We start from the raw sequence: 24,644 nt of genomic DNA, 5'->3' as shown, positions 1-24,644 counted from the left end.
TTTTAATTTCTCAGATGGAATTATCTGGATAAAAAGTTTTTTTGTTTGTATATTTGTCCTTAACATCTGCCTAAGTGTGTCTCTTAATGATAGATGAATTGTAGAGTACAAAAGGGCTCACTAGGATGACTCCAAACAAATCCACCGGGTTGGTCTAGTGGTGAACGCGTCTTCCCAAATCAGCTGATTTGGAAGTCGAGAGTTCCAGCGTTCAAGTCCTAGTAAAATCAGTTATTTTTACACGGATTTGAGTACTAGATCGTGGATACCGGTGTTCTTTGGTGGTTGGTTTTCAATCAACCACACATCTCAGAAATGGTCGAACTGAGAATGTACAAGACTACACTTCATTTACACTCATACACATCATCCTCTGAAGTATTATCTGAATGGTAATTACCGGAGGCTAAACAGGAAAAAGAAAAGGATGACTCCAAACAAATTTTTTTATTGTAAGGTCGTAGACAGCACACAAACATATATGTATATATATTGAAAAAAAATATATATATATATATCAAGGACAAACTGCTGCAAGAATGCAAAAAAAGGTTGTTTTAACTTAAAGTTTGGTTTTTGTTTTATTTTGACATTAATTGTTATTATATATCTTAATGAAAGACATTATTACTTCCTTAAATGGTACAAGACAAATTTGCATAACAAATGTTCATGTATTAAATGTTTTTGTTGATATTAAAATTATTTGGTTTGATTCTTAACTCTCACTTCACTTTTATTTTTATTGTTATCTTATTAACAGATTATGAGCCGATAAACTATTAACTAAATTATAAAAACCAGACCACATGAAAATATTCTTTATTTTGAATATCCGTAGGAAAATGGCAACAAAATGAATAATTAAAAATGTAATTCATTCTTATCAATACAAACATCGAAATGAATGTGCATTTTTCATAACATTGTCATGTAGTCAGCCCTGCTTGTAGCTGTGGATTGTTTTTTTGTGATCTGCTATAATAAAAATCAAATGTTCTTGTACTGCAAAATTTATGGATGCATCCCTGACTGTATATATATATATATATATATATATATATATATATATGTGTGTGTGTGTGTGTGTGTGTGTGTGTGTGTGTGTGTGTGTGTGTGTGTGTGTGTGTGTGTGTGTGTGTGTGTGTGTGTGTGTGTGTGTGTGTGTGTGTGTGTGTGTGTGTGTGTGTGTGTGTGTGTGTGTGTGTGTGTGTGTGTGTGTGTGTGTGTGTGTGTGTGTGTGTGTGTGTGTGTGTGTGTGTGTGTGTGTGTGTGTGTGTGTGTGTGTGTGTGTGTGTGTGTGTGTGTGTGTGTGTGTGTGTGTGTGTGTGTGTGTGTGTGTGTGTGTGTGTGTGTGTGTGTGTGTGTGTGTGTGTGTGTGTGTGTGTGTGTGTGTGTGTGTGTGTGTGTGTGTGTGTGTGTGTGTGTGTGTGTGTGTGTGTGTGTGTGTGTGTGTGTGTGTGTGTGTGTAGTAACCTTTTGCCAGAAGTGATATCTATAGTTTACAATATGTTATTAATGCAGGGAACTTTATGTTATTAATTTGTAGAACTTAGGGAAAAATAATAAAGATACCTGAAGAAATGAAAATATTTCTGTTATCATCATTGCATTATTGTTAGAAAAAAGGACCGAAACAAGAAATATGGGTTCATCCAATAGTAAAGATAAGAAACAATGAGAAATATGAAGAATTAAAAAAATTTATTTGTATATCAGGAACTGCTTTTTTTTTAAATTACTTGTGATTAGGTATAAACAAACTACTTCTGTTTTTGTAACACATGTTATAAGATGACTTCCTGACAATTTATGATTTTGTAAAACATGAAACCAACTGGTTTAGTTAGCTAAACATGAGTTATAACTAAGAAAAACACTTATATGAGAACACGTTAATTAAACTTTATTAGGGATGACATTAAGGTAGATATAAGGTACAACATACTTATTCTTCATTTAAATCATAACTACATATACATTCCTTATGTCAAATTATAATTTTGGATACATATTTATGATTAAATTAATCAACATATTAATTAAACAGTTTACAGTTACTGCTATCAGCTACAATTCTGTAAAATGAAAAAAATTCATGAGCCAGTTGGGTTCTGAAAATTAATAACCGACAAAAAGAAATAAAAGAGTTCAAAGTTGAATGCCTTTTTATCACAAGTAACATCATCTAAACAATATTTCTCTTATATGGGAAAAGGAACCAAAAATACTAATAACAATTGAAAAATGCAAGTTTTTTCCCGAGTGCACAACAAACTGTCATTATCAGCGCCTGGACATGATATTTATATTGGAAATAAATAAATATTAAAAATTAACATTGGTATAAATAGCTGAAACATACTACAGAAAATTCAAATATTTAGAAATAAACTTATGGCCCTAAGAAATCATAAAATATTAGATATTGTTTTGTTGCTCCCTAACATATTTTGCCCATTAGCCCCTACTTTAAACTTGCAACGCAATGCCGCATAACAGACACGATCCACAAGAATGTGGTGTAAAGTTAGTTGGCAGTCGCAGCAAACACAAATGGGTGCATCAGTTTGAGCGAGCTTAGATATCCTATTCGTAAATGACAAATAACCGCCTCTTGATGGTTAATCCTATGAGGTGCTCCACAGTGACACAGTGTTTTTAACCGGACAAAGTTTATTGTTGATGGTAACATTCTATTCAGTTTATCACTCATCAAAAAATGCAAGTAATAATGCACATTATTTATATAATAAAAATAAATAATTACCTCTTTGAATATAAAATTCGGTAAAAGACCAGACGGTATTAATTTTTGTTTGTTACCATAAGGTGTATCCACTAATGCAGGAGTAGGTTTTTTAGGAGTTGATTTAATCATATGTATTATATTTTGTTTCCGAAAATTTTTCTCCGATGCTTTATCATTTTTTTTTGGTTTAATTTTAAATGATGGTACTGGTGGTTTAGGTTCCAAATTAATTGGCTTTTTATCTTCTAAAAAATAAAAATAAAAAATTAATCAAATACAAGTACTACAATCAGCGTACAAGTATAATATTAATTTATGATTAAAAAATTTTTAAACTGGATTACAAAAGTAATTTATTTACTGAAATTTCCTTGACAATTAAAGTAAGCAGAACCAATGACGCAATTTTAAAAATCAAAGGTGATAAGAATGAGGAAAATAAAATTTACCAAAATATCAAACATCAATTTTTTGTAGGAAAAATAAAATTATTATATGAGAAGTATTTTACATTAAAATAGAAGGGAAGACCTGTGTCAAGAGTCTTTTTTTCAAACAAACGACACATAAGTGTAGAAGCTTGTGGCAAAAAATTTAAAAAAAAATTTAATTATTACAAAGAGAAATTTCCTTACAGCCCCCACAACACTAACCGTAAATCTTCAGTTTGAAAGTATCAGCTTAAATTTGTCTTCCTGATGTGCACTCCTCTCAAATGTCTAGCACCAACTCTGATATTATAGTAATTAATAATATTATTATCATGAAAATCACATATCACATCGATTGAACCAGCACTGCTTGATTTTACTACTTAAAAAACAAAAACAAATTAAAATGTCACATCCCACTATTAACAAGCAACAAGTTTTTTATTTCATTTAACTGCCAATGACTGCTGTGCGTGCCCCATTGCCACCATAACCGGGTTATTATCAACAACTATCTGGGAGTCAATTTTCCGAATTGCTCTTCTAAATAATTCTTGAATATACCATGCAGCAGTTAGGAAAACATAATCTAATTTAACCTTTATGTGCAACTGAAGAAGAGAATCTACAAGATCTTTACTGGGCTCTTAAATCAGAAGCCTGTAAAATTTCATTAAAAGTACGGTATTATAACATTTAATCTCATACAGAGATCCACCCTTTTAATTAACTTTTATCTAGTGTTATGCAGGCTGGTTCATTCCAATGAATGAACCAGCAGCAGTCTTACCGCACTAATTTTCTAATCAAAATTAATTATTACTCTCTACAGATGAGCGTCCAACAATCCATCCTTGTTCTAATTTATTATGAGATGAAGATCTTAGCAGACCTTACTGTCATTCCCAAGCTGCTAAAACTAAATAGAAATTAAATTATTTTAAACATTACTGAGATAAATGATCATTTTTTTGTTAATGCACTTTGATTCTAAACATAGATGTAACTACTTAGTACTGTAGAAATCACGGTTTCAAGAACTAAACTTATTTTGGCTGATACTAAGGGATCAGTTTAAACAACACTAGTGAAACAAATTTCAGCTAGGCCATTAACATAAAAATTATGTATAAAAATCAATCGGTTATCAGTAGTTTGAACACTATCATTTCACCATTAAAGGATGAAATAATAAAATCCTTCTTTACTAGATAATCAAACATCAACATCAGTACAGGACTACTTTGTTCATCTTATTTTGTGCTGAAGAACAATTTTTATCGTAATAATTTTTTCAATTTAAACAAGTTTGTTAACTGCCAACTTTCTTCCACTAAATCAACTTCTTGGTACACCGATTATATTTTGTATCAACGAATGACCTTAGGGAGCCTGAGCGTATTTTTTATTGGCTCTAGTAAAACTAGCAAAAGTAATCTGTAAGAGAATCGGTTGATAAAAAATCACTGACCAGTAATGCAGGGTGTACAAAAAAAAAACTAAGTTTAAAGCTACTTAATGTCTCTTAATTTTGATTTATAGTAATGAATCACAAAATAAAACAGTAACAGTTTTTTCCAACAAGTGTTCAATGCGAGTACCTTTCATCGTGCAGTACACATCCAACCGATAGGAGAGTTCATCCTACACTTTAGCCACATGTTTGGAGCAACAGAAGCAAAAGTGAAATGAGATAGATGAGTAGGTAGCAGAAGCACATACACAAGAACCTTGATAAAACACCAAAGGAAAAAATCACATTGGGTCAGATCAGGCGACCTCAGAGGCCACCGCAACTCTGTCATCAGGTCCATTCGACAAATCCAGGGATGGGGAAAAATCCCATACAGAGTTGGCCGATGAAGGAGCACACTATCTTGTTGCCAAATAAAATTCTCTGGTCCATCTTGCAGTCAAGAAAAGAGCTCTGTATGCAGCATTTCCAAATAAGTAACTCCTGTTATGCTTGGTTCAATAAAAAGGTTGACCTGTCAACTCGCTGTGGTGATATCACACAGAAACATTTAATTTTGGGGAGTCCTATTCACATTAAAAGAATTCACGGGGATTTTCTTACCTCAGATACAGATATTGTGTGTTGTCTTTTCCGCTAAGATAAAATGTTGACCTATCACTAAACCACAATACCATCATGAAAGTCATCATCTTCATGCTGCAAGTTCAAAGCCTGTAACAGTTTTCTAACAGATATTTTAGGACTACGCAGAGAAGACTCGCTAGCCAACATTTTTCTTCAGACACCCTTCGTCGTCCTGTACTCTTTCCTTTACATTGACATCTGGTCGTTTCGAACTGATTACGCCATCAACATGTTATTGTCGCTTGGAGTTATCACAATTAAACTTTATACGTTATGTATGCTGAACTTTAACTACAGATTTACATTTATATTTAGCAATCTGCAATACATAGAAAGCTTTCGGTTCAGGAGTCATCATTTGATAATGGCGCAATCAGGTGGAAAGATATGAAATCAATCTGCAGCCATGCGTGCAACTGAAACTGCTTTTCTTTCTCCTTGATTCTAGCCTTAAAGCAGCACTGTACATCTATCCCTAGAGATATTATTACAAATTAAAACCCAGGTATCCTCTTTTGTATACCAAGTACATTGCTCCCGTCCTGGTAAAGATATCTTGCCTTCCTGAAGAATTGTACGTAGGTTGGATGCCCACTGCTTGTGAAGGCTATGAAGTATTCCTTTTTTTGCTGAAATTGTTTGTTTCATTATGATCATACTATCAATGAATCATTTTATAATTATCCAATTTTTTTGGTCCATGTAAATGTTCTGCGGGTCTAGGTTGAATGAATATGTGTTATGGTTGTGGTGAACCTGTTTTTCATCCTTGGTATTTGTGTAATTTATCCGAGATGACTTTGAACTATTCAAAATTCTGTTTGTAATATGGTGATTGTAAAAAGAAATAGAAAACTAAGAGTAAAATTTTTTATCATGTAAAGCAGAGCTGCCTAATCTTACCTAATACATAAATATAAGATTTTCTTACAGAAAGTAATATATGTTTCAACTGAAAAAGTGTAGCAAATAAGAAGATTAAAAAGACAAACTAAAATATATAAATAGTACTTTTTAATTAAAAGTTTATTCATAAATACACTGCATTTACACAGTCAAGCCATCTTGAATTTAAAAAATGAATTAACAATGCGGTCTTCTTGCAGTGTCCAATATACTCAGTTATCGGGCCACCTAATTTATTTGAAACAGTAAATTAATATTGTAAATTATACACAAATTGTATATAATTTGTTTGTTTATTTAATATTAATTAATTGAGGTTAGCTAGTGTTAGATTATGTTTAGTTAACCCACCAGGTTGGTTCAGTGGTGAACTTGTCTTCCCAAATCAACTGATTTGGAAGTTGAGTTGAGAGTTCCAGCATTCAAGTCCTAGTAAAGGCAGTTACTTTTATATGGATTTGAATACTAGATCGATTGAATACTAGATCTTTGAATAATAGATACCGGTGTTCTTTGGCGGTTGGGTTTCATTTAACCACACATCTCAGGAATGATCGACCTGAGACTTTACAAGACTACATTTCATTTACATTCATACATATTCTGTGAAGTAATACCTTATGGTGGTTCCAGAGGCTAAACAGAAAAAAGGGAGGTTAAGAGTTTAGTTAGGTAACATATTTTCCATTTACTCAACTTTGTATATCAACCTAACCAAACAACCTTTTTTTTAAGCCTCTGAGACCACCATTATTTATTGCTTTAGAGAATAAGAAGAGATCGCAATTGCCATGCACAACCAGAATTCAAACCTGGGACCTAACCTAGCGCTTGCTTTGCTTGCTAACCTCGTCCAATTGTAACATCAAACATACAAATTACATATACATTAGTATGGCATGTACTATAGCGGGTAACCTCATGATGTTGGTAGACCACATACTAAAGTAACACTAAATTAACTTGATTTTAATGAATTAATAATAATCCACATACACTATACACTATCAACAAATAAATCCATAGTTATTAAAACTTCTCAAAACATTATTTTTTTTTTTTTAATTTTTAGCATGCATTTCATATCACATTATTTATAGAAAAGAAATGTTAATTTAACATTACTTTCCAGAATAGATAACTGTAATACTCGTGAGATTCCTTACAGTTTGTGTGTTAAGAAATCAAGCCCAGAAATAGACTGGAATTTTATACAAATGTATTTAGGATCCTATCCTATTTCATGATACTGATAATCACAATCATTTTTCTAAATAATTGTATAATGAATACTACTGATCAAGTCATAAAAACAGAGATTTGTTTCATTCTGGAAAAATAGCGCCATAAATCTAACATAACCAAAACATTCTAATGTTGTATTAAAAATTGGATCATCTCAGTAAGCTTTTAGCATCTTCAATCACTGAATTTGAACTTACCAAACAGGTTCAAATAAATAAATCTTTGGGTAACTGCATAAATATATATTCTATATAAAATGCGTTTATAGTAATAAAATGAGTAATAAAATGCGTTTCAAAAGAAACTGAACAATGGGAACAGGACTAGACATCTGTAAAAGAAGATTACTTCTACCATTTTTTTTTAAGTTATTCTGTTAATCAAAAACAAAAAGAAACATTATTAATCTGTAAGCATTAATTGATAAAATGAAGTGCACTTTGACTTTTACACTATACTTAAACAAAGAAAAATAATAAAATCTATACAATAAGTGTTTACTCTAACAGATTTATATTAAAGGTTTCATTCTCCCCAAACAAAATAATCATCATTTGCCTCTAGTTAATCAACATTTATTTTATCAAACTTTAAAAAGTAAAAAAATTATTTTATAATAAACAGAATGTATGTACAACTAAATTAAAGATCACTACTTACCAACATGAGGTCGTCTAACAATTCGTGTTTTTTTCTTTAGATAACATGATGGTGGATTAAGTTTTATTTGAGCATATCCCATAGTTTGATGACATTTCTTATGACTTAACTTTTCGTCACGTACTTTTGATGAGAATACAGAGTGGTGCAGTGGCGGTTTTAATTTAGCCACTTTCACTTCAGGAATAAGTGATTTAATATTTTCATCAAATTCCAGTACCATCTTTTTATTTTAATATAAACACAAATCTATAAAAAAAATTAAATTAACATTTTATCAATATCTTGAAAACATTTTAATCAATTTTTTTATAAAATATTATTCTAAACAAAAAAATAAATTTATAAATATTAAATTATACTGATATAAATTTATGTAGCTTTACAAATGTTTTGTTTCACACACACACACACACACACACACACACACACACACACACACACACACACACACACACACACACACACACACACACGTGCATTTTTATATATAAATCTATACTTATAAATATGATTGGTTTTACAAACATGTTTCTCAATAAAAATATTTAAAAATTTAATTTTGAAGCATTTGCTATTATCAATTTAAAAATTAAAAATTATATTATAAAAAAATATTCATATATATATATATATATATATAGAGAGAGAGAGAGAGAGAGAGAGAGAGAGACACTTGTAGGGGGCATATAGACATAAACAATCGTTGCCAGCTTAGGTTTTGATTTATCATTATTACAATCAATCTATCACTATGCATTTTGAAATACTCTCTTCCCTACCTTCTTGTTCATTATGAAACCTACTCTTGCCTGCTCCCTTTATTTGACGTTGAGTTAATTATTCAAAAAGCATCTGACCAAAAGCTGTTTTTCTCTTCCCACCAAACCTCGCTAATTCCTACTACATCTAAATTTAACCTATTCCCACTTACCTCTTTAAGTTTTCTAACCTACCAACCTTTTTTAGACTTTAACATAACATGATCTGACTTGTAGAATGTTATTTTTTAATTTTCTGATGAGCCTCTTCCTTAAAGTCCCCACCCAGAGATTCAAACAGGGGACTTGTTTACCTCTGGAATATATTACCAAGGAAGGTGCCTCCATCTCTGTTAGATGAAAATGCAGAGTTACATTTTTTTTGGAAAAAAGCAGCTGTAGTTTTTCACTGTTTTCAGTTGTACAGTACACAGAAGATTGGTTGGTGTTGATATGGCCGTTTAAGTCCTCCTGACCTACGCTCTTAACAACTACTGAAAGAGCTGGAATATTCCTTAGTCTGGCTCTCAGCAGATACCTCTCCGACATGGTTGTACTTTTGGTCCAGCTACTCTGTATTACTGAGCACTCAAGCCCTCACCATCAGCAAGATCTCATGTTTCATAGAAGGAGAAGATAAAGTAAGAGCTCTTATTGATTCTGTACTTTGGTGGATTGTGCTGAATTTAGTTTATACTTTTGGAATATATATCTATATGTACTTACTTATCTAACAAATAAATACACTTGCAAGTAACAATTTAAATCACAATATCCTTATTTTTTATACTGCTATTCCACTCTAATAGATAATAGTACATTACAAATATACTGAGGACAATTTCCAACAATGACTTTATGGAATAATATTAAATAAATAAAATTTCATTAAAAAAATATATACATGTTGATTGTAGTTTTATTTTCTTAATTAAAATTTATCTATAAACAATAAATACTTGAAGATATCATTTAATAAATATATGAATTATATAATTAAGTTAATGACACGATAAAAGCCGTTCTGGGTGTTGATGTACGACTGACTATTATATAAATAATCTAAAAACAGTTTTTACAGTCCATATATCTACAGGAAACTTTAATTTATAGTGAACGTTTTAAAAACTCTACCAGAGTATGGGCTAGCTTTCATTCTAAATCAAATCTAATTCAGAGACTTCCAATGAATGTTTTTATATCATTGGATACAGTGGTGGTATGTGAATTAGAACTGTTTACTGTTTAAGATGTATTCAGCCTATGTTCAATTATATTTCTTTGTTCATTTAGAATTTTACTTTTAAATAATTGTAGATTTTGATTTGTTTAAGTATGTTTAGTCTTTGTTCTTCAATGTTTACACACAAGGATTTCATATGGTTCCTGATATCTGTTTTGTTTTTATTTGTTTTTGATGTTAAGTGACTCAATTCAATAATATGATTTGCAAAAGGTGGATTCAGTTGTAGAAGAATCAAGTATTTTTAGCATTCTTTGTACTATGTAAAAATCTGCACCCTGATTGTCCTATGTAAACCTACCATTGTTAGAGTATTCAATTTACCTGGTATTTACAACTTCAATAAATAGTTTGTTGGTGAGTAGGTTGTTATAATTATATAATAAGTACATGTAAAAGGATCACTGAATCAATTCACAGGGTTGTTTTACAAATCAGTATAATTTTATACATTATAAAATAGTGTATCTTTTGTAACAATAAGTCAGGAATGTACAGATAATACAAAATTAGTCAACTATAAATATATAAAACAAGAATTATTAATAAAAAAAATCCACAAAGATCCACCAAAAACTTGCATCTTAAATTAAAATGTAAAACAGTTGACAGCAGACACCAAAAATTTTAATCTAAGAATATGCTTTTATACTTGGAAACAGAAAATGATCTAATGATCTATGATAATTTCCGTGGTGGCGTCTCAACCTTTAATTCAAAGGTCCCTCTTTTTGAATTTCAATCAGCCTTATAATTCTTTTAAAAAATGTCTACACCATAGTCCCATGGAGAAACTTTATGTAATTAAAATTTTTAATTTGTAAAATTATATGAGGTATTCATTTTAACGAAAATATAGTACTTTAAGGTAAAGGACCACTTAAAATGAATTTTTCTTAAAAATAATGTGTTTAACCAGGGGTTACATTTTAGATGTAAAGATGTAGTGCAACATCTTATAAAAATGTTTAAAAAATTAAATTACTATGTATTATAGTTACATAACTACAATTATAATATATAGCTTTAGTTATATTATCTAAAGTAAAATGTGAGAAAAAATTTTTAGCTCTGTTAATTTATACTGTAAATGCATTTTTTGGATAAAATAAAAAATTATTCACATAAAAAAAAAATCAATTCATATTAAAAAAAAAAAGCTACACAATTGCTCTAAAATTATTTCCTGTGAAAATAGTATCTATATTAATTTCAGTGAGTAATCAATTTTTTAATAGGGATCTTTCATTATGCTTATCAAAGAATATAAAAATGTACATATAAGAACTGTATCTTTATCAAATTACTGCTATTTATTCGAATAGGAGATTATTTAAAATACTGAGGGGCCTCCCAAAACATAAGGTTCATCAGGATATATATACATACACAAGTACATATATATATATTTGTTGTCACAGCAGCTCCACTGCTATAAAAAATGAAAACCAAAATAAAACAGGGATAAACGTAGAGAAGTGTTATATATCACAGACCAATGTGCAAGTAAGACACATTTTTCTCTTTCATATTCCACTTTAATATAATTATTATTTTGTTTATGTTGAAAGAAAAAAATTATAAATACTCAGAAAGTGGAAAGAGGGATGTGGAGCAAGTTTGTAATCCATAGTTCACAGCAGTAGATAGGAAGTTCATTTTAAAATAACAGTAAAATTTAAAGTTATTGACTACTTGAATTTCTCACACAACAAAAATATATTTTTTTATACAAACATATAAACCTTAACTCATTTGTTAATGAAACAGCAGGTTTCCTCATTTAATTGAGTGTAACTACAAATGTAAATAAATCTAAAATACAAAACAGAAATTGGGAAAAATAAATAAAATTAAAAGTTATTACAGTATAACTGAGATTAAGTCAAATATTAAGTAACAATCATACTTTTAAGCAGACATTTATAAATAAACGTAAATAATGGCACGGGCAAATTTCATTTCACTTCTGAAAAATAAAATCTATAAATAACACATAGTTTATATTTGAATATTTTCATACGAGTGTACAATGAAAATTATATTAGAACCACACGGGGCAGTTATCAATGTTTTGAGAAATCTAACCTAACAATTTACTTCGTAATTTTGATAGCAACTGGTTTTTATCTTTAAAAAAATACTGATAACAATTACTCAAGTAAATCAACCTTTTACCTGATATTTTTTTAAAATTAAATGAATTTCGATGAAAAATCAATAGTATATAATAATTTTTCAGCTCCCACAAACTACGGTAAGTACCGAATGAATAAATAAATCTGCGACCATAGCAACTCTAATACTGCAGCTAATACCGCATTTTGGCCACAGCCTGCCTGCCGTATTCACTACTAGATTCTTCGTAACATTAACTCAGTAGTACTACGGAGTTGAAGGCAGTTTACCTTCCGTTTTCAATAATATGAAAAGAAATCCAGCTTTACTGCGCTATGACAAGTACTACTCACTATTAACAATACGCGTAACCTCGGTAAATATTGCTATAAAAAAATTAACTAAAAGCTCGTTTTCCCGAAAGTCTTACTATTTACAAAAGGAAGAATCCTGCCAAAATTTTGAAAAATTATTCTTCAAATGTTATTTGCTGTAATTTCATTAACCTGAATTTTATTTGCAAAAATCTATTTTGCAAGAATGTTGTTCAGTAGAGGTTGGAATCGATTTAAATCAACACAAATTGTGGGAGACTTTAAATTTTATTTTTTTGAAGTAAAATTTATCCTCAACAATACAAGCACAATGTTTTGTTTGGCGGTGATGGCTCTTTAAAAATCAAATTGTTCAAGAAACGGAGTCTAAAAAGGCTTTTATACATTTTAAGTAAATTATCTACAACTTGAAATTCCATCACCGATTTAATAAAAATAAAATATTTTCTTTAGAAACACCAATATTAATCTAGTGTACAGGTTTTAAATAAAACTGATTACAAAACAGAATTTGTTGTGCTGTCCTACTTGTACACTTAAATAACTGCATTACATTATATATTTTTAAGTATTAATCCAAAATTTAATAACTGTCCTTTGTACAAGTGTTTTACTCCAACAACAACCTCATAACAACTCATAATATATACTATAAAAAGGGGAAAGTAAGGTAATAATGAAAAAAAATTTTTCTACTGTTCTGGTTTCTGACTCAGGGAACTGAAAATGAAAACATTAAGTATAATCTGTTCATTTGAAACTGTATGGGTGTTAGTATCTCCACTGAGATTAATAAATCAAGATCGACTGAACAGACATCTTCATATTTAGTAAGGATGGCTTCTACATTTGCGGCATTGTTATTATTATTAAATTGTAGCTTTAGGGTCTCAAAGGTCTCAAAGAGGGGGTCTACACCTTTTTGAGAATGTAACATAATTACAGTTTAATTTTTAATTACCTCCATTTATTTCAGGAATCATATCTTATCTAGGGATGGTCTTAATGAAAATTTTACTAGTATGTTTGAATTTTGAGACTTTTTTTAGAAAAAAGATGATTTTTTTCATATAAAATTTTTCCCAAAATTACAACTAAATTCAAAAAAATAAGGTTTATGTAATAATTTTCAATTGTCTTCAGATCAGGTGTTTTTGGTTCACGCACAGTACATTCATAATTGTTGCTCTTGTCAAATTTTAAAAATTTAAATTGGATTTTGTGATACTGCTTTGATTAATATTTTCACAGTTTCCTTCAATCCTTTCGACCAAATGTTAGCAAGTACCTTAATTTATTCATGGAGTAGCATATCCACATATTCCTGATATGATGTGCACAATGTATAATTTTTTTTTGTTCATATGGACCACTAAGGATCACATTTGCATAATTGTGTAGAACTTCTTTTGTTTTTCCAATATTTTTTTACTTTGTTGTTTTTCTTCCGCAGTCCACTTTCTTCCTACATTCCTCTTATCCTTCTTCTATGGAAACTTAGATTCTTTAATCAATTTTCTAAATCGGTTACTATTTAAAAAGGTTTTTTGGAGATGTTTAAAATTTTTAGATCGTTTTCTACTTCTTTAAACCAGTTAGTTTTAATAGTTCTACTGTTACAAAAATTAAATATTTGTTTTATTAATCTCTTTTCACTCAATCTGTATAAATGCCCATAAAATTGTAGTTTTCTTCTCCAGATGGTGTCTTTTATTTTTCCGTATTTTTATAAATTTCAGCTTCACTTTTTAATTTATAAATTCTGTTCTGGTAATTGGGTCCATATACATTTCTTAAATTCTTTTTTTTTTTTTAAATCTTTATCCAAAAAAATTTCCAAACACTCAGCGCCTTATAATACTTCTGGAAAAATTACTGTTTTGTAATATCAGATTAGAATTTTATTATTTGGGAAGTAGAATTACTAAAGATGGACGAAGCAGCAGCGATATAAAATGCCGAATAGCACAAGCGAAACGAGCCTTCAGTCAGAAATATAATTTGTTAACATCAAAAATTAATTTAAATGTCAGGAAAAAATTTTTGAAAGTATATGTTTGGAGCATCGCTTTATATGGAAGTGAAGCTTGGACAATCGGAGTATCTGAGAAGAAAAGATTAGAAGGTTTTGAAATGTGGTGCTATAGGAGAATGTTAAAAATCAGATGGGTGGATAAAGTGACAAATGAAGAGGTATTGCGGCAAATAGATGAAGAAAGAAGCGTTTGGAAAAATACAGTAAAAAGAAGAGACAGACTTATAGGCCACATACTAAGGCATCCTGGAATAGTCGCTTTAATATTGGAAGAACAGGTAGAAGGAAAAAATTGTGTAGGCAGGCCACGTTTGGAATATGTAAAACAAATTGTTAGGGATGTAGGATGTAGGGGGTATACTGAAATGAAACGACTAGCACTAGATAGGGAATCTTGGAGAGCTGCATCAAACCAGTCAAATGTCTGAAGACAAAAAAAAAAATATCAGATTCATCATAATCATGAAATAATTTACTTATCAATGGCTTTTTCAGTTGGACCCTCAGTAGTTTGTAGATTACTGCAAGCCATAAAAGAGGTTTTGATGACTTTCTGACTCGCTCAGTTTCTTGTTGATGTTGAGCTAAAATATTATCCCGACTTTTAACTGTCATTCATCGGTTTTGACAGCTTCCCAAAATTCTGGCAGTTATTAAAGTATATCTTTTACATTAATAACATTGAAAAGAGCATGGATATTCCCACTAACCGACTTAATTTTATCTGACAAAATTATCCAACATCATGAATGATTTATATAGCAGATTATCTTCACACAAAAAAAAGATCTTCATAAAACCATTTTGTAAATCCATCCGTACACTTTTTTTTTAGTATACTTCACAGGACGGGAGTTAATGTTTTTAAAAGCTCTCGGGTGTTAGGCTTCATCAATGACAACAGACTTACTAAACCCCAATTTATTTGAACAGTAAGTATGATGGTTAAACCTCTTTTTGCTTCACAGTAGCCAGGAGCTGACTTTTCTTCTTTAAAAACAGAGTTTTGATGATATTATTTTGTCATTTAAACCGGTTTCATCACATCTGAAAACCTTTACTGAAATTTCAAGATTTCAGCATCGGTTATTTTCTTAATTTTGTAGTGTTTTCACTGACAAAATGTTATTAATTGTCTAGGACTTCAGTCGATCAAGCCAACCCTGATTAAATGTAAATTTCTCCCCATATTTAAAAATTCCAAAGCATCGGCATAGAATTGGGCCTGATAGTGAGCTACTTTATTTCAAATTTGGTTGAACAGCAAAAGTAGAATTTACATTTTTTCACATTTTTTTTGTTTGATGGCTCTAATTTGTGTATCACTACTAACCTTTGCAAAATCGATCTTTCAATTTCTATTCCGAGTTGGATTCAAAGCCTCTTCAATTGTCCCCAGTCCAACAATGACGAAATAAATAGCCTCTAATTTTTATTCTGTAGTAACCGACTTGTTTTATAAACTTCCAAGTCTCTATGGAGAAGTAGCAAATCACACTTACAATATGACAGTAACTGGTCCTTTACTATCTATTTTTACCGGTTTATTTATTTGGAAATTTTTTTATTCTTTTTTTTTAGTGAAAAATATTTTATCGTCATAAAGACTTGCAAGATGTAATATTCAAAATGATTTATGAATAAATTATAATGTATAACCTATTATTACGTACAACTTGTTTTATTGTGTTCCATTAGATCAGAATATTACACTATTTTTATACCGGCAACCGAAATGAAATTTTTATCCATTAAGAAACAACACAAGGAATAAAAAATGTTAAAAACAAAACAATATCCACACATTTCAGCTAGTACGGTAAAACAAAATAACTGGTTTTTACCTGCCCGTTCTACTAATTTGAAAGTGAAGATCACAAAAATCTAATTGTAACAACAGAAAAATTATACACATTAGAACAGTCTGCTGATATCGGTTCATTCATAAAAAAAATACATTAAGAGAATTTATAAGAAAAATATTTCAAACATTATAAAACATCCCGTGAAAAATTAGCAAAATGTTACAAACTTAGGAACTTTGATAACATGTTAAGACCGTAAAAAAATGAGATTATTTGTAAAGATATTACAAGTATGAAAATACATAATAATTTAACATACGATAAGCATTATTTATTTACTGAATCACACTCTCTTGCTTAACTTAATAATGCCTGTTCCTATTCTTATCCATTTTATCAGAATTTTCAGATTGCTACTCCTACATTTTTTTTATCTTCATTCCAATTTCTAGATATCTCAGTTCTCCTATAATTAATACTCATTCTCCTAATTCTACAATATCATCTGTGAATAATTAAGATTTGAATTATTTATTCTGATTTTCAATATTTCCTTCACTTTCTAGAATATTTGGCATACATAACTAATTTATAATAAGCAGTTTGAGATCTTCCTATCAATATTACTATTATTGCACTTCTGGGACATGTTTTTAGTCCACTGAATTGTTTTATATATTTTACGTCAGCATATTGTTACAAAGTGAGAGTAATTTTCCAACAGCGATAGCAATCTTTAGCATTATCAGCAGTAACAGTAAACTGTTAATCAGATGATCTCAGGGATAAACCGGTAACTAATTCTTCTCTTATCAGTCTTACTGCTTTACAACAAAATAAAAGAATTTTAGTATTTGGTTTTTTGAGGTGCAAAAAATATGTTAATGACTGGAGAAAGTTCTGTTTTTAACAGATTTTTATAATTCCAAACAAATGACATATAACCAGTTATTGATAAGTACATATTTAGAGTTGCTATTCGTTTAATCAATTTTGGAAAAGGTTAAATATAACCGTAATAACTGGCACACTTTGGCATTAAGAAATATGTTCTTTCAGAATAAGAAACTTGTAATATATATATATATAACCTGATAGTTTATGTCGGTGCAGACACAGTAATTGTACAACCCTTATCATGGCTATACCACTAATATTGTCATGACTCTTTTAGAAACTAGTAACCTGTTAGAGAAAGGTTACTGTATTTACACTGACAAATATTATTGCCCCTGAACGAGCCCCTAACTTTGAACGAGTGAAATATTGATTTACAGGTAATGTCACAAAGAATATAGGAATAGTATTAAAAGAAATTAAATAAAAATGAAATTTATGCTGTGTATGATAAGGTGGGAAAAATTATGTTGTTGAAGTGGCAAGTAAACGAGATGTCTTGTGTTTGACAACTACGCAAATAATTAGAATGAGTAGAAGTAGCAAAGAAAGAAAGAAGGTAATGGTTCCAAACACTGTCAACGATTATATTTTTACGGATGGAGTTGAAAGGGTGGATATCAAATGCTGAGCACATACCCGCTCGAAAGAAAACAACAAAAAGGATGATATAAAAGCAGTTCTGTCAACTTTTAAATATCATTATATTTAATACTAATGTTTTACATAAAAAAAGTGGTGGCTAGTACAATCCTCTTCAAATCAGAGAGCAAATTGTTGAAATGAGCAAACAAGGTAAGCCCTCTGTTGAAGATGATCCCTTTCATTCTCTGTGTAATGACATTTCCAGTCATATTCAGATACAGAAAAAACAAACACAAAACAAGATGTTTGTATTACAAACGCATACAAAAGGAATTGCAATATTATTGATATGAATATGATGTCGGTCTTTGTGCTTCTTTTAGAGATATAATAGATTACATGTAGAGATATTACTGTTAATCCTGATGAAATTTTAGATATTATGGCGAGAAAGAAAAATCGACGATTAGCTTTATAATAATTCATAACTTTTATTGGAGTGTAAATGTGTGAGCGTGAAGTATATGTGAATTATGAAAAAAAATGATATACTAACATTATGATTCTTATTTGCGTAGTAAATTATGTATTAAATCTAAGCAGATGTTTTGTGTTTCTCAAATGCAAAAAAGTATAAAAAACCGTTTCAATATAAAATTATTTTCATTATTATTATTATTATTTTACGATCATCATCAGCCCCTTACACAAATTGTTACACAAATTCTTAAATTACATAAACTTTAAAATACATATAATATTAATACAATGTTGGGTCTTGTGTTTATAAAAATAATCCGTTTTAAAATAAAGGTGCCGAATCCGTCAGCCTTTGTATTTTTAACATGCCAAAATATTAATTTCATAATAAAAAAAATTAAAATAATTTAATGTTGATATGCTGTCGATTCAAATTTGTTAATAGATGCTCTTTGACGCGTCAGTAGAGTATTTGTTTTAGTAACGCGGAAGACATAACAATTTTTATTCACCCGCTGTCTATCTGAATGTAACGTATGTAGTAGCAACGGTTGTTAGGAAACCGAATTCCATTCCTCACTTCGCCCACTACAATCTTTCAAGGTTAGACAGTTAGAACGTAAATGCATCATCAGTTATATACTGTATTTTATAAAATTGTAACTATACAAAAATATAAAATTAAACCCTTTAACACTACAAACGTTTTCATCACCGATGTATTTATTTTTTTATATTCTATTTTTTTATTCTATTTTTTTATATTTATTTATATTATTTCGATTGAAATTACTGAAAAAAAATGCTTGTTAGTCAAAAATTGGATTAAACACCTGTCACTATTTTAGTGTATGAAACCTACCTAAACAATTGCCGATGGTGTTGTCTAGCATGAGACTCGAACCTGACACCTTCAGCATATAAGTAGGTTTTTAAAATCTTTTATTATGAATTTATATATAGATGTCGATGTAAAAAATATTTATTTGTATAAGAAACCAATAGATTGTGACTATAATTTTTATAGTCGTTGACCATGATTATGTACAATGTAACAGAATTGATCCCTTTAGGTTACAGAAAGTGCAAAACGAGAATCAACTCAAATCTTCAATAAATTAATCGGTTTTTAATGATAATTCAAGCCAGGAATCGAATCTAGAATCTTAAAATTACGATTTTGGTGGGGGGAAGTAGCGATACTCAGATGGGAATACCTTGTGATCTGTAGTGCGAGTGGTAGCGTCTCGGCTTTTCATTCCCTGGTTCGAATCCCGGTCAGATATGGCATTTTCACACGCCACAGGATTCAAAATTGTATCGTTTTATTCCATCCTCTGAAGCAATACCTAAACGTTGGTCCCGGAGGCAAAAAGAAAAATTGAACGTTTTGTACTACAAACAGCTAATCCTACCCTACTAAACGGTATTGTGTGTGTGTGTGCGCGCGCGTCCCCCTTAGCGTAGCAACGAAATCTACCGATCACTAGCGGAAAATCCCATTTTGTTAGTACATGTCTCGTGGTGGTTAGTTGTATACTTATGCATATTATATATACCGTGTACATATCGATATATAAGCGAAATATATATCGAAATTTTGGGAAAATTTAGTACTTTTTAACCGGATCCGAATTTTTGGATGAAAATTGCGAATATCTCGAAAACGGTCAGTTCTAGCGCTCTGAAAAAAATTTTCGACCCCCCACGACGATACCCCATCCGCTCCCAGTGGTACTACTTGGATGATAATATTTTCAAGTCCTCCCGGGGCGCCGTTCGGGAATTGGGGATGGGGTGCCACCGTAATATCTCGGCAACCGCTCGTCCGATTTTCACGATTCAAACGGCATATGTATCAGCAGGTCGAGCGTTAAGTGTTTAACGCATTACATACAATCTTGATCGACCGGATGTTGGTTATCCGGAAATTAAATCGTTTAGCCCTACGTTTTGATTCCACTCACCCACCGTAAAATGTACCGATCCGATCTTTCGATAAATACGTTCAAACCTGTGCGCTAGCGCAGTTGTAAATTATAAACTTATGAAGACTAAAAAATAGAAAATTAAAAATATATTAAACGCACTAAAATGTAAAAAATAATTTTAGGACGGTATCTCAGAATGGATTTGATGGTGATATGTAAGATTATGTGAAAATCATAATTTTTAATTTGAAGCTACGACTTTCACATAATCTTACAATCAAATTTTTTTTTACTTTTAGTGTCTTTAATTTAAGAGTGGTGTTTTAAATTTTTTTTTCATATTTTTTTATATATTTGTGTCATTGTTTTTCTTCATAAAATAATGAACTATAACCAAAAATCCTTTTCGGCCCGCCGGAAAGCGGAGTAGATTTCAACGGTGTTAAGTAGGGGATAAAAAAAAATTTCCACCTTAAATTTAAGAAAAACTTCAAATTTATTCAACGTTTACATGTGAAAAAAAGGTTTATATGTTTAGCATACTACAAGCCCCATATCTTTTTACAATTCTAGCAACATTTTGTTCATCTCTTGCCGTAAGGGTTGGTCATATCAAAAATTGTTTCGTACAAAAGTTTTAGGTAATGTTTAGAGGACTAACGATTACTTTAACCGATTCCACACTGTGCCTATTACGAGAGGTATATGATATTTTGTCTTCGAAACCTCATTTTTTCACCCCCTGGCCCAACGGTTGGCCCTTATATCAAGAAACTTTACTAAGATAAGTTTTAGGCCCTTATCCAAAGAATAGTAGGAACTTCAAACGAATTCGATATTTTACTTAATAAGAAAGCTATAACGATATTTTGTTTTTTTCGAAAAAGACCCCCCATTTCCACCCCCATGGTCCGATTTTGCCCATTAAAAAACTTGACCAAGATTTTGGGTCGTTATACTTTATGTATCAATTTGAAAGTGATTGGCGCAAAATTACAGCAGCTATCGTGTCCACAAGAAAGTGAATATATATATATATATATATATATATATATATATATATATATATATATATATATATATATATATATATATATATATATAAATGTATGCATAAAATTTCGAACTGACGATGGTTTTGGGGTCTGGAGGATGTGAAACGCGAAGATATGTCTAAATTTTCGGGAAGTCGAATCATGGTACCCATTACAATAGGAAGCTTTCTTATGAAATACCCAAAAGTAGGCACCGGAATGTACCGATCACTAGCTGAAAATCCCGACTCGTTAGTTAAAGTTAAATTTCGTTACGAGTTAAATTTCTCATTTAACTTTTGTTTTATCGTTATATCAATTTTCATCATTCAAAAAAAAAATATTTTACACAAGAGCTAATCAATTTTGGACACTTAATAATCCCATTCCAAGACGCCGCCCGCTAGGGCAACCCGCCTAAAGGGCCTAGCTACGGAAACGTGCCTGAGGCATCCCCTGCAGCTAGTGAATATACAAGAACGAAGTATAAAATGTCTAAACAAATATAGATTAAACTTCAAACATTACTTTATGTTAGTATTAATAAGAAATAGATGTCTCTGTCTCTCTCTCTCTCTCTCTGCGCGCGCGCGCGCGTGTGTGTGTGTGTGTGTGAGCGAGTGGGGGGTGCGCGCGCATTTGTATTGTAGATGTGCTTACTGTATACGTAGTAATCAGCTAAGTTTGATAAATTTAGAAACAGTGTAATCATATCATTACCCCCTTACATACCATCGCTAATATTTTTTATATTCTATAATAATTTGTGATTCAGTTATTTTTCTTTTAAGATGATTAGTTATTGAAGACGTTACAGTCTAAACTGATGAATTTTAAAAGTTACTTTCATTTATTATGTTGTACAATTAATTGTAAGTTATCACGGTTAATAAAAAATATTTTTAAAAAAAATTGGAATAAATTTTTGTTGAAAAAAAAATTAATAATAAATCTGACCATCTAACATAAAAACCGACCGTCTTGATCTGCAGATCAATGTCTTACACATCAATGTAAGTTTCAAAAAAGTGAGAAAATATTTTAGTACAGTCAATTTGTATTTTTATTTGAAAATCCTTTCCTACCGATTGATCTTTTGTCCATGCGTTAGGAGCGATGAGGGAAGCTTAACTCCAGATTTTTAATATCCCCCTCCATAGATTTTTGAAAAACTCAAAAAGTTTTTGAAATGCGTTTTTCTCTGAATCTATCCATTTTAAAGAAACGTTTTTCAAACAAAAAATGTAGAGGACATTCTCCTCTATAAATAATGTCTAGCACTAGATAGGGAATCTTGGAGAGCTGCATCAAACCAGTCAAATGACTGAAGACAAAAAAAAAAAAAAATAACGTCTTTAAAGTTAAGCCGTATAATTTAAAATTGAGATACTAGGTGGCGCTGAATTTGGAAAAAACGGTTTTTTTTTTGGTTTTTTCACCGGAAAAAATTGTTTTTCGTCTGTATTGCATTTGGAAAAGTTGTTAATCTCAAAAAAACAGACAACTTTTATTGAAACAATTTTCTTGTACGACTTAGCATTCCAGAGTTATAGCGATACAACGGCAACGCAGCGGTCCTATTGTTACTGTAGCCGGGGAGATAGGCATTGTTCAGCGACTAGACCGGTTTCGAACACGTGCCCGATTCACAACATTTTCACACTTTCAAAAGCTACAGCTCCAAAATGGTAAGTCGTACAAGAAAATTGTTTAAATAAAAAAAAGTTGTCTATTTTTTTGAGATTAATGACTTTTGGAAAACGCCTAACATATGGAAAAAACATCAATCAGTACGTAAGGATTTTCAAATAAAAATACAAATTGAATGTACTATGTGTAAAGTATTTCATACTGAACAATAAAGGCAATTTACCTTTGTAAAATATACAGCTAATTTATTAGTCACCAAATGCAGACGCAGGTAAAAGATTTTGTTATTAACAGAAATCTAAATTTTTTTAAAACAAAAAACAGAATTTCAATAAAATATTGACACCCGAAATAATTAATAAGTAGCAACTATTAAAGCACATTTAAGTAGAAATTAAATACAAAAAATTTAGTCTACAAAATAATCAGAAACGTCTCTTTTAGTGTATCGATACTTACTTGAAAGCAAATTATTTTTATTATGTATAAAGTAATCTATATAAATTTTAGTTAATTTAAATTAAAATATATTTGATTAAACTATAAATAATCATTTGTTAAAGCCTTATAAAGTGTGCAAATGAAAAAAACGTTTAGTTCATTAAATTCCGACAATTACTGCTAAATTAACCTAACTTTGTAATTAACATACATGCAACACACATTATTAAAAGAACTTACCTAGTTTACATGTTGAATTCTTTTCTGAATGGTCGTTTAGATTCATATAAATTATTCCTAAATATATACTGAGTTCGCCAAATACAAATAATCAAGTAAACAAAATCTGATACGGCTTTAATAACGACGCTACAGATCGTAAAGAAATATTATTTGGTGTATTTGACAACTTTAATCGTTAATAACAATAATATTAATTTAACAAATTATAGAAAGAAAAGATTAGATAATATATATATATATATAAGTTGGTTTATTTTCCCTACATTGCTTTATATAATGGAACAGGTAATAATATTATAAACGAATATAATTTTTCATCAACGTAACACATTTTGACACACGCAGTTTTTTTTTTGTTGACGAATTACGGCGCAAACCAGATGGGAAGGACGAGATTCGGAACATTCTAGAAATTTTGCTATCTGGTCCCATTCACGTGCACACTCCCTCACAATCATCACTACGTACAAAGTTATCACAGGAAGTAAATGTTGTTCAGAGCCATCTTTTTATTTTACTAATGTTAGTTTTTTATTTATTATTACTTCCTTATATTAATAATACAGATTACTGAATTCATTAGTTTTAATTTTCGAGTTAATAGTTTTTAATTCCTTGTACGAATTAAAGAAAGTAGATTATGATCGCGAAAAATTTCGGTTTTCAGATTTCAATGGAAATATCCGTTTTGACCATCCCTGAATCCATTTTTACTAGTTTTAGCGTGACGTTTGTACATATGTATCACGCATAACTCAAAAACGATTAGCCTTAGATTGTTGAAATTTTGGATTTAGGACTGTTGTAATATCTAGTTGTTCACCTCCCCTTTTGATTGCAATCGACTGAACAAAACGGGCCCAAAATCCAAAAAATAATAAGCCCTCACTGAGAGCTTTTCAACGATATATCATAAGTATATATATATATTTCACTTATTTTATATTATGGACACGATAACTGCCGTAATTTTGCGCCAGTCACTTTCAAA

At 30.4% G+C, this 24,644-nt stretch overlaps 2 protein-coding genes across 5 annotated transcripts in view; one reads left to right on the top strand and one right to left on the bottom strand.

The window, feature by feature from the left end:
- The window catches only part of LOC142333947 (enkurin-like), a 31,347-nt gene extending 7,320 nt beyond the window's left edge, over positions 1-24,027 (bottom strand). The window contains exons 1-3 of one of the 2 annotated variants that reach the window (XM_075381581.1): positions 23,651-24,027; positions 8,096-8,344; positions 2,771-2,997 (exon numbers count right to left, since the gene is read on the bottom strand). In XM_075381581.1, the coding sequence (XP_075237696.1) occupies positions 2,771-2,997; positions 8,096-8,318 (450 nt within the window). In that variant the 5' untranslated portion in view covers positions 8,319-8,344; positions 23,651-24,027. Of the gene's footprint in view, positions 1-2,770; positions 2,998-8,095; positions 8,345-12,277; positions 12,428-23,650 lie in introns of those variants that run through there. The other variant, XM_075381582.1, reaches the window with a different exon arrangement.
- Positions 1-24,644, top strand: part of LOC142333949 (uncharacterized) — a 147,140-nt gene that overhangs the window by 58,616 nt on the left and 63,880 nt on the right. For 2 of the 3 annotated variants that reach the window (XM_075381584.1, XM_075381585.1), the window contains one exon: positions 9,276-9,497. The exons of the other annotated variant lie outside the window; for it this stretch is intronic. The gene's annotated coding sequence lies outside the window, so the exon portion shown is untranslated. The remainder of the gene's footprint in view (positions 1-9,275; positions 9,498-24,644) is intronic. 3 annotated transcript variants of the gene reach the window in all.

This window comes from Lycorma delicatula, chromosome 13 (genome assembly GCF_047948215.1).
Source record: "Lycorma delicatula isolate Av1 chromosome 13, ASM4794821v1, whole genome shotgun sequence".
Taxonomy (NCBI): domain Eukaryota; kingdom Metazoa; phylum Arthropoda; class Insecta; order Hemiptera; family Fulgoridae; genus Lycorma; species Lycorma delicatula.
The sequence above is the reverse complement of the archived record's forward strand: the minus strand, read 5'-3'. Positions and strand labels throughout refer to the sequence as shown.